The sequence below is a fragment of the Heterodontus francisci genome, chromosome 2 (assembly GCF_036365525.1).
Source record: "Heterodontus francisci isolate sHetFra1 chromosome 2, sHetFra1.hap1, whole genome shotgun sequence".
Classification (NCBI taxonomy): Eukaryota; Metazoa; Chordata; class Chondrichthyes; order Heterodontiformes; family Heterodontidae; genus Heterodontus; species Heterodontus francisci.
In genome coordinates, this window is record NC_090372.1 from 77410070 (window position 1) to 77421671 (window position 11602).

Genomic DNA, 11602 nt, shown 5'->3' on the forward strand with positions numbered 1-11602 from the left:
ATTTTGCTTATAGCCAATCTTGAGAAACAAATATTGTGGGAAAATATGCATTATAAAAATGGCCACCCATTACTTTTTTTCACACAGTACAAAGAATGCCCTTACAAATACCTCTCTAAAATGATAAATATTGCACATTGTTTTAAAGTACCCCTTATACTATTATGAAAAAAGATGGCTAATCCCAAAGATAATAATGAATAAAAAGTTAGCCACATAGACTTAGTTTTAGCTTGATGGACTGGTTTTGACACAGGAGCACAGTAAAGTATGGTAATCTTACTTCAAAAGTGTCAGACTTGACTCAGTGGTAACACTCTTTCTCTGAGTCAGAAGATTTGTAGGTTCAAGCCCCAATCCAGACTTGGGCCCATAAATTAGGCTGATACTCCAGTACAGTATTGAGGGAGCCATGCATTATCTGAGGTATCACTTTTCAGATGAGAACTTAAACTGCAGCCTCGTTTGCCCTCTTGGGTGGATGGAAAAGATCCCATGGCACGTTTCAAGGAAGAGCTGGGGAGTTCTTCTGGTGTCCTTGCCAATATTTGTCCTACAACCAACATCATAAAAACAAATTATCTGGTTATTTATTCCATTCTTGTGCACAAATTGGCTGTCGTATCCCTACATTCCAACATTGACTGCACTTCAAAAATATTTCATTTCCTGTGAAGTGCTTTGGGACATCCTGAAAGCACTTTATGAATGCAGGTTCTTTCTTTCTCAAACCAAAATTAACTGTTGACACTATGTTATTGCTATTAGACTATAAGCACATGACACTCGAGGTGAACACGGGGTTTTTGTATGGTTTAGAGTATTTATTGTCCAATCAGAATGATCTTGTTATCACATCAACCCAGTAATAGGGCATCAGATAATTTTCTTTTTGTTTTACCATCCACACGCAATGCTTTCTTGACTATGAGCACTAATCAGAATACCGTTGCCCAATGTCTTCCCTCCTTAAATTGATATCCATGAGCCGGTCTGACTGGAAGTCCATCAGATCGGCCTCATTGAGTTGATACATGACCGATCGTGATCTGTTGGACTGGAAACCTCCACAGTCTCCTGCCGAAACCCCAGAGCCCATGGAGCGCAGTGGACGCCGTGTGGAGTACATCCGTCGCACATTGACTGGGGCTCTTTTCCTTCGCAATTTTCTCAGTACTTTGGACATCCAGATTGTGAGTCCTAGGAAGACCAGGAAAGCATTGGCAGCAGATAAAATTAGAATAAAATGCTGCACATCCAGAGCACCTTTCTTTAGAGGCAAGGTGAGGACCCCCAGGCAGTGATCACGAGAAGCTACTTGGCACACATGATCAGAGATGACACTTTCCAGACACACAATGTAAGGAGTCTCCTCCTGCAGCTCTCTCAGAGTGACCCATTCCAATCTATCCTTGACATATATGAAGCGATGAAAGGTTACTGATTGGCCAAACCTGTCAAACAGCACACGAAAATGCACAGCATTCCTAAAGCCAGGGTGTGCTACTTTCCATCTGATAGTGGCAGTGGATGAGGTGACCTCATCCACTGTTAGGTTGGTAATGTAGAGTTTATTAAACTCACATGGATCTGTTATCAGGGGTTTCTGCACCAATTTGTCCTTAGATTTTAGGAGATAATAACGCTCTGATTTGGATGAGACCAGAAAAGTAGTGTAAGGAGTAAAGACCTCCAAGGCCTCCCGTGCTTTGGTCTGAGATTGTGGAACTTCTCCAACACTTCCTCGGTTTGGACTGACTGTAACTGAATTGGTTGGTGTAGGTTGTAGAATGATGTGCTTATTTTTAGGCAGTAGGTTGGAAACCATTGTAGGCAAAGAAGGTGGCTTCTGCCGATGATCAATTTCATGTTGGTGTATGCTTCTTTCAGTCTGCATTTTGTCTCGGTCCAGTGAACGCTCTTGATCTGATTGAACATCGACCTGGCCCACGGATAGTGTTCTGCCATCTGTGGCACCTTTAGAAAAGTTTGACAAAGTCTGTATCTTATGAGAATAACACAGGTCAGCTCTGCCTGCAGCTTGCATCTCTGAATCTGTCAAATAATCGAGATACTTCCCATTCAAAAGAGGAGGGTGATTACACTGGACAAAGATGGTGAGCAGCCTTCCCTGAGCATGTGCCAAGCTCATCCATCGCTTTAAGCCTTTGAGCCGGCAGTTGCACGTCCAGTTATTATCACTCAAATCGAGGTTATATAGGGAGTTGCTAAACACAAAGATTTCTCCAGGTAAATAGGTCAAGCGATTGCTTTTCAGTTTTAACACCTTGAGAGCCGTCAACTGTTTAAATGCTTGTGGATGGACACTGGTGATGTGGTTCTGACTGAGATCTAATTGTTCTAACTTTTCTAAAGGGTCCAGCAGTTTATTTGGGATTTCTTTCAGTAAGTTCCCATTGATGAGCAGTTCCTTCAGTCCACACAGACCTCCAAATGCTTCAGTGGCAATGTAAGAAATCTTGTTCTTGCTGAGAGACAATCTGGAGAGTTTCTGTAGCATTTGGAAAACTCGGTTGCCGATATATTTTATATCATTTTCGGCAAGGATCAAAGTCGTCAATGATCTGAGGTGGTCAAACACGCCACTGTTGTGTATGGAAGTCTGGTTATTCCTGGCGAGATTTAAATATGTAAGCTTCCTTAAATTTATAAAAGTATTCCCACTGATGGTATGGATCTTGTTCGACTCTAACTGCAGGTAAAGGAGGTTTCCCAAATGTTTGAAAACTGCATCTTGCAAGATTTCTAAAGAGTTCCCATCAAGTCTTAGCTTAATTAAATTATCTAGACGTGAAAAGACATTCTGATTCAGCCTCTTCAAGTTATTGTTATTCATATTTAAAAGCCTCAGTCTCCGGAGATAATTAAAAGCATTGACAGGTATATTGGAAATTAGATTATTACCCAAGTACAGCTCCTCCAGTCTCGAAAGTTTCTCAAAAGTTTGCGGATGAATATGTTCAATCTTATTGTACTGTAAGTCCAATCGAAGCAGCCTGGTAAAATGAGTAAAGTCAAAGTCCGAGATATTGCTGATAAAGTTGCCCCCTAGGCTGTAAGTAAGGACGTCCGCAGCATTTTGCTGGGCTTCCGGAACAGTGCGGAGACCTCGGTTTGTACAGAGGAGGTTCTGGTGCTGGCAGTCACATTGCTCGGGACAGAAAGATTTAACAGAACAGATCAAACAAAGAAACATCAGCCAGATTATCCGTAAACTTTCCATCCCAACCGGTCAGCTGTCTTGGCTTTTATTATCCTTTGCATTCCCTCTTCCTTGCAGGGGTTTTGCCTGATTTAAGCCTTCCGAGTGAGACAAGAGACCGAGCGATGGTGATATAAACAGGCAGCTCCGTACATGCATGCACAAAGATGAATGCACTTAGTTAACTTCTTTTGCAGACTGCATTTGGAAATGCAATTAAATTCCCCTGGTCATGAAGAGACGTCAACAGAGATAGCCCCCCACCCCCTGCTGTCTTTTCAGAATTGCACTAAAACCGTGCCCCTAATAGTCGAGTCTCGTAGTCCGACAAGTAGCAAGACATAAACAAGGAACTTTGGACAGGGGCAAATTTAGAAAATGCACTAACATATGCCAAGAAAACAGCCGGAAATTTGTACTTCCCTGCATTTCCCTCAAGAGACTTCAGCCAAAACGCAGATGTGTTTATGCAAAGGCCGAGAAGGGAGTGGGAGGGGTATAATATGGAGATACATTGTCCAGGACACTTTCACTGCCAGTGGCTTCAAGGAACCTGCAAACATACATCAGTGTGCTTCAGTCAGAAAAAAAATCACATAAGATTCATACTGTTTTTTTGAAAGTTTAGCTTTTTGAAAGTTTCGAAGTAGTGCAAGCTATTATTTCTCCTGATCTCTTGTTAGAATTTTGAATGGAACCCCATTCCTAAGTCTAATTCCTAAACCTGGATGCTTCTTTCTTGAAGTTTTTACAGCTACAATCTCCTTCAACATATACTTAATGCTCTTTAGGAATCAATGCCATTCTCTAGTTAGAGATCTGGAAATATTGATTTAAAAACTTTAATCACTTGGTGTACATTGTACATTAATACAATTTGGAAACAAAGATAGTGCTTTAGATGTTAATGTCAGATTGAATGTGCAAAGCACAGGCAGAAATTGTGGCAATAAAAGTGACTGATGGTTAAGTTATAAATTATTAAGATATGGACTCGGGAGAATCTTCCAGACATTAACATTGTTTTGCCAAATAGCATACAAGGCTACTCTACTGAAATGAGGAATTTCTGGACTTACTAGATTTTGATAATTCCACTGGAAATTCCAGCCAAATGTCATTAATTCATTTATTCACATGCGGGCCGATTTCACAGTTTAGGCTGCAATGAGAAATCTCAAAGAAATTTATCATTACATTTAATAGTGCCCAGTTATTAAGACTTTTGTCTACAAGTCTTTGTTAGCTAATGCATCCCTCTGTGTGCCCGACTTCATTGTTGATGAATCTGGCAAGTAGTACAGTTAATCACATTTCATTCAGTGCTGCACTACTGTCCTGTTGTGAAAGGTTTGGCTTAGTTACTGATTTCATTTGGACTGGGATATCTGGGACAAACTCTCGATATAGTCCAACCCAATCTTTTAATAGGGGCATGTACGCCAAGGGGGGGAAATGTATTTGTTACTCCTTTACTGCTTACAGATTGCTTATTGGAATTTTGGAAACAATGTTTCTTACATATTGCTTAGAATTTAGAGTTCATCCATCCAAAATACTGGGAGTTCCTTGGCTTGAGTTTGAACCCTGCACCATTTTTAGGGAATTTTTAAAGTGGGATTTAGCCTGAAGAGCAGCATGAATTTTGTGATGTTTGTGTGCTATTCTAAGTCAACAAGGTACATTCAACATAGGAACTTTGTATAGTGTAACTCGGTGAATTTGAACACTTGCCAAGAACTCAAGAACTGAACAAATTTAATGGCTTGAAGATTTTCATGCACTACTGCATACTAGAAGACAAAGAGTTTCTAGTGCCTGCCTTTGTAAGATCATATCTATTTACTAAGGGTTAACAGCTACAAACAGCAGATTAATGTTGGTAGAGCTACAAAGGGCAAGAAACTCAGACAGTATTTGCTTTTTGCAAGTAAATCTAAAGGCAAAGTCTATGATAGAGTGATACAGCACTGAAACAGGCCCTTCAGCCCACTGAGTCTGTGCTGACCAACAACCACCCATTTATAATAATCCTACATTAATCCCATATTCCCTACCACATCCCCACAATTCTCCTACCACCTACCTACACTAGGGGCAATTTACCTACCAACCCTGCAAGTCTTTGGCTGTGGGAGGAAACCAGAGCACCCAGCAGAAACCCACATGATCACAGGGAGAACTTGCAAACTCTGAACAGGCAGTACCCAGAACTGAACCCAGGTCACTGGAGCTGTGAGGCTGCAATGCTAACCAATGCACCACTATGCTATCCCATGGAGCTAACCAAGAGTAATTTGCCTTAAGGCTTAAATATAGTTCCCAACCAATGGTTAAACTTTGATTTAGTGGATGTGGACATTACCTCTGATGAAGTGTTTCAGCTGGAGATTGTCAATGAAAAATTCAGATCCATTGCTCCCACTTTTTTGGCACTATGAGTGGCCCTAGAGGTCCAAATGGCATCTGCAGCACATGCACACACTTCTGGTGTGAGTTGTGGTGAATGCGATATTGGTGAGGGTGTTAGTGTGCGCGCAATGAAGTGTGTAGAGTAGGCAGATCGTGATGTCAATCACTGTGCAACACTGATTTGACACCAGCGCTGCCATTTCTGACCTCAATGCTTCAGCTAACGCCGTCTCTTAATCAGTACAGCTAAACATGCATTCAGCAGCAGGAAGGACCTTCCACTATTACAATTAAAAGGGAGCATCAACTACTTTCAGCTTGATTTCTACTGGCTGCTGTTATAATTGCACAAATGTTTGGTGCTTTCTCGAGTTCTTTAAAGTTGCTAAACTCTACAGGGAGTGGTGTGGCAGGTGTTGAAGGAGTTGGTCCTGACTTCACAGCTTCTGAACAAACCAGTTGCTCCCAGACATGGGTGCAGTAGTAGGCATTCCCCTTGGAATACAGCATGACTGGGAGAATGAACAGAGGATACCCAGAGCAGGGCAAGCTGCTAGAAGAGGAAAGAGGGGGAGAAGGGCTCTCAGCAGGAGACCATATCTGCCCAGGGTGTTCAGGGAACAATTCTCCTACTTGAACCTCAGTGAGGAGCAATGTGTGAAATGCCTGTGCTTCAGTAAGGACGTCCTCACCTGCTTGAGCCATAGCAGCAACCTCAGAAATGGGCAAGAACCAAATTGCAAGTGGCTGTGAAGGTGACTGTGATGATCAACTTTTAGTTATCTTCCCAAGTTGGAGCTGGAGTTATTTTGCAACATCTCACAGTTTGCCATCCACAGTTGCATACAAGAGGTCACTGAGACTGTCTATTCAAAGACAGCTGACTCCATCTTATTCTCTCTTGCCAGACAGCAGCAGGTGGAGCAAGCTCATGGCTTTGTGAGGATTGCTGGCATCCCCATGATGCAGGTTGCCATTGCCTGCACGCACATTGCTTTGTGGACGCCACATGTCAACTGTGAGATGTACCACAACTGAAAGGGATTCCACTTCCTGAACATCCAGCTGGTGTGTGACTATATGCAGCGTACCAAGCTCATCAATGCCCAATATCCTGGCAGCAGTCATGATGCCTTCATTTTGCGACTATCCACTGTGCCAACTGCATTTGAGCCACCATGGCAAACCAAAGGGTGGCTCCTAGGCAACAAGGGATATCGCTGACAACATGGCTGATGACTCTGGTGTGCAACCTATGCACATGTGGGCAGCATGCATACAAAGAAATCCATGCTGCCACACAAAATTTAATATGGCAGACCATTGGCTTGCTGAAATAGTGCTTCTTCAGCCTGGACCTCTCTGGATGAGCTCTGCAATACTCGGCAGAGAGGGTATCAAGATTTCTGGTAGTCTGCTGTATGGTACACAACTTTGCAAGCAGCTGAGGAGGAGGAGGAAGAGCAGGCGGTGAAGGAAAGGAATAGGCAGAAGAGGAGGAAGAGGAAGAGAGGAGGCAACCTAGACAGCCCCTTTCTAGTCAGGCTGTCCATGAACAATCCATCCGACTGCAATACCAATGAATGAAACCCCAATTACCCATTCACCAACAGTCCTACACCTTACCTTCCTTCTGTTACTGAGAATCACTGTGCCTAATTGGCCACAATGCAAAAATAAAAGCCAACATAAAATAAGCATTCCAAACCAAATTTACAAATGAGAACATACCATAATGCATACAAACATAAATTAACCACCCTTGTGCATTCCCTTAGTATCTGTCTTCCATCTGTCTTCACCTCCCCTTGCATTCCTGCACAGTGCTACCTCAGTGGCTGCAGCATGGCTAATGGAAGACTGCTGACTTTCAGTGGAGGAAACTGCAGATGGCCTTGGAGGATGTTCTTGAGCAGCTCTGCATCTAGACGTCCCTGCTGTGGTCTGCATCACCTTGGCATGTGTGGTAGCGATCTGGGCTGGCTGACAGGCAACAGCAAGGGCACTGACAGAGTGGCAGTGATGAATGCTGCCATCCTGAGAGAGGAAAGCACTTCATGCACCTCACAGCCACTGCCATTTCTCCAAGGCAGTACTTCAGCAATCCTAATAATCTGTTGTCGGAGAGATCACGGGACTGCTGTGATACTCTGCAAGCCTCTTTGGACACTGGTATCTGCAGCCATGATGGCAGCAAGCTGACCTCACATGACAGAAGTCTGAGTTCCGCTGCAGACATTGGATGGGTTTTGCTTGTGCTGCAACGGAAGCCAAGACATCAGCCACTAGGTATTGCATCATGGGTGGGTCCACAAGCGCTAATACAGATGTCTACCACTTCCATGCTGGAAAGGATGGGCTCCATGAACTGTGCAAAGCCCTGTGCCAAGTTGGTGCCGGACTCCTCCAATCCTCCTTGATATTGCACACAGATTTTTTGACAGGTCCGCCAATGTACCAAACATTTCATTGTGTATACCCATCAGCCTTCTTCTGTCGCCTGTCACATTGAAGTGCTCACCTGTGGCCCTCTGCAGCAGAACTTGTGTGCGAACTTGCCCTCTGGGGGGCTGGCACCTGCACTATCATTGCCCCCTGTCGTGGCTGTAGGCTACTTGTGCCTGGTGATTCACAATGTTCAGATCCTGCATCTAAGCTATCCTCTAAAGTACACATTGTGTGAGTATCTGAGCTGGTGACTGTGAGTGTGAGATTGAGTGATGGTATTTCTTCATCATCACTATCTTCTTCCTCTTCCACCTCTGTGAGGTGGCAGTTCTTGGGTGTCTGAAAGGCACATGGGTCGGGTTGTGGTGAGGTAGGGGGCAGGGAAAGTAAGAAATACGTGCTTACACCATCAGTAGCTTGTAAATCAGAAGAGATTGTGGCATGAGAGGAAATGGGATGTGAGAAGGAAGATTATATATGAGGGTACCATCATCTTCTATGGTTTCAGCCTTGTCACTGGCCATGGCCTCAACAATGGCCCCTTCGATGAAGGAGGGCATTGTCTCTTCCATTGGTGTAAGGACATGCAGATGCACCTATCCCCCTCTGGTTAGCACCTGCTGCCTCAGATTATGTGCCACCTTGTCCTGCAAGAGAGAGGGAAATGCGTCAGTGAGCGTGGTGCAATGTGTTTGTGTGATGTGGCTGTCATGGTTGAATCGCTGGCAGTGTGTGCAAGCTTTGAGATGTGGCTTGACGCTTGCAGCAGTGCTAAGTTTCTGAGGATGAGGTGAAGCTATGAATGTGAGGTATGAGTCCTGATTGATAGAGATTGTTGGTAGATAGATGATGGGAGTCTGGTGCATTGAACAGTTGCTAAAGCTAGTGGTGCCGTTGAAAATGCATTCACTGACCTTGACCACTCGTGTTGGATCATTGAACTTTTTGTGGCACTGCATCCAGTTCCTTGGGCTTGACTCCTGGTATTGACAGCCACTGCTATCTGGTCCCACTGCTTTCTGAAAGTTTGAATGGTGGGCCTTCAGGCTCCCTGTAAATAGACCACATCTCTCCTCTTCTGCACCCACTCATTACTGCATCTGAAAATCTTGCAGCCCGCTTGCTCCCATATTGTTCCATTCTTTATTGTTTTCCAGAACTTCCTGCCTGAATCCCAAGCATCTGCTCTAGCCTCAATGGGCTGGCTGGCTTTAAATAGTGCAGGCTACCTTTAACTGATGCTCACCTTTCATGTTTTTGGACTTCCTGCAGCCACTCAACAGCACTGTTCACACTGGCTGCATGCTGCAATCATGTTAAGTAGCAGGCAGCACAAAGTTGGCATGTTGCCTGCATCAGAAGCAATGAGTGTGGTTTAGGTTCAGCACAACATTATGGGCCGAAGGGCCTGTACTGTGCTGTACTGTTCTATGTTCTATGTTCTAATGCTGCACCATGATCCCCGTGCCCATTGTCATTATTTATCTCATTTAGACCCCTGTGTCTCCAGAATTTTTGGAACAGCTCTTTACTGCTATTAAAGTGCAAGAACCCATGGAAGAACAGGCTTATAGCTGCAGAACTTGAGCGTAAGTAGTCAGAAACACACCAATGCACAAAATTATAATTTGAACGGTCTGGAAGTAAAAGGAGAAGGAAGCAAAATAACTATTTTATCCTCTCTCATTGCTTTAATTGTGTATTTTCGATGGATAGCTTAGATGCGGGATTTGCACATTGTGAATCACCAGGCACAAGTAGCCTACAGCCATGGCAGGGGGCAATGATAGTGCAGGTGCCAGCCCCCCAGAGGGCAAAGTCACACACAAGTCCTGCTGCAGAGGGCCACAGGTGAGCACTTCAATTATCACACCCAAAAGTTAGCACAGAAGGAAACTGAAATTCAGCAAGGACTATCACAAAGGGAGGCAGCGCATAACAACAAAGCAACAATTGGCCCAAAAGGAGATCAAACTGTTGAATGGGAAAACGAAACTCAAAGAAAGTGGCCAAGAGTAAGAACAGACATGAGATGAACCATACAAAATGAAGAAAACTAAGCCAGGGGACTGGGGAGATAAAACGAAAGGGGGTGATGTTTGAACTCAGGCAAGTCAAGGATATGTCTATCAAGAACAGTATTATGATGCCAACACAAAGTTGAAGGAACAAAACTCAGAGATATTATAGATCACAAGCAGAAACAGCCAATGAATCCAGGTCACATATAGTTAACTCTGTACCAAAATTGAGGAACTAAAATTTTCTGAAAACTCTGGTGAAAGAAACCCTAGGTACGCAGAATTTAAGACAATGGTGGAAATGAGGCACCAAAAAGCAGAAGCTGTTGTTCAATCGAAATATTCACAGCTGCAGAAGAGGGCACAGTGTGATTACTTATGAATTGGTAACACCACCCATGGGACAATAACTCTCTCCAATACAGCTTCTCATTAGACAGCACAACCTGATGGAACAGAGATAAAGAGCTAGACATTGAAAATACCCAACTAACAGCAGCAGTGCCTTAACTAAAAACAGGTGAGAGAAAAAGGAATATCAAAAGGTCAGCAGAGCACAAACCTGAAATTATTTGGGGTTCTTTTGCCAGAAAAGAAAACTATACTTTCTCAGCTGAGACTCTCAAGGAAAATAGGTAGAATTAAATGGAAACTTACGGTTAGTGTGCTTGCACAGAAAAGCACACCCCTCTCAGAGGGAGTAGTAGTATTACCAGCAAAATATGACTAGAGAAGTTCGCCCCTCTTTGAGGGAGGAGTTACAATAGCAGCAGCATAAAGCCAGGGACATTAACCCTCTGGTTTCAAGAATGGAAGTATTCCTGCTGAGAAAAGCTATGCCTGGCCTCCTATAGTGCACAGGCCAGTCACTAGTTTGCCTCAACCCAATCTATGTGATCGAAAGAACGAACAACTAGCAGAATCACTAAGACAAAGAGTTCAACAATCCATAAGGAAAGGGTAAATTTTATGCAACAGCTTGTCCAAAAATCAATAGAAAAGGACTTAATTTTCAGGAAAAAAATAGATAAAATTCAAACCCTTGAGAAAATTGTCTGGGACAAGCCTGACAATTTTTAGGGGCAAGTCATCTAATTGCCCTCCACGCAACTGCCTTTGTACTCATACCACAGAGGGAACAGCTAAGATTGCTATGCGGTTCCACACATGTGCAGTTTAAAAGAAATGTTGGATGTGTGTGGCCTATTTATTCCCTGTAATCTGCATGGCCGCGCACCCACGCAGTTTAAAGGAAATATTGCCCTCCGCTGCCTCTGATTTGTCATGCTGCTTGTCTGACATCCAGTACTGGATGAGTAGAAATTTTCTCCAACTAAATATTGGGAAGACTGAAGCCATTGTCTTCAGTTCCCGTCACAAACTCCATTCCCTAGTCGTTGACTCTATCCCTCTGCCAACCACTTTCTAATGCTGAACCAGACCATTCACAACCTTGGCATCCTATTTAAACAAGCTGACCTTCTGACCCCATATCTTC

General features: G+C 43.6%; 1 protein-coding gene across 1 annotated transcript; it reads right to left on the minus strand.

The window, feature by feature from the left end:
* Window positions 1-459: 459 nt before the first annotated feature.
* On the minus strand, window positions 460-10818 carry tril (TLR4 interactor with leucine-rich repeats). The gene is made up of 2 exons (XM_068050731.1): window positions 10762-10818; window positions 460-3776 (listed from the first exon to the last, which is right to left on the minus strand). The coding sequence occupies exon 2, from the start codon at window positions 3242-3244 to the stop codon at window positions 935-937; it is 2310 nt and encodes a 769-aa protein (XP_067906832.1). The 5' UTR covers window positions 3245-3776; window positions 10762-10818; the 3' UTR covers window positions 460-934.
* Between the last annotated feature and the right edge of the window lie 784 nt (window positions 10819-11602).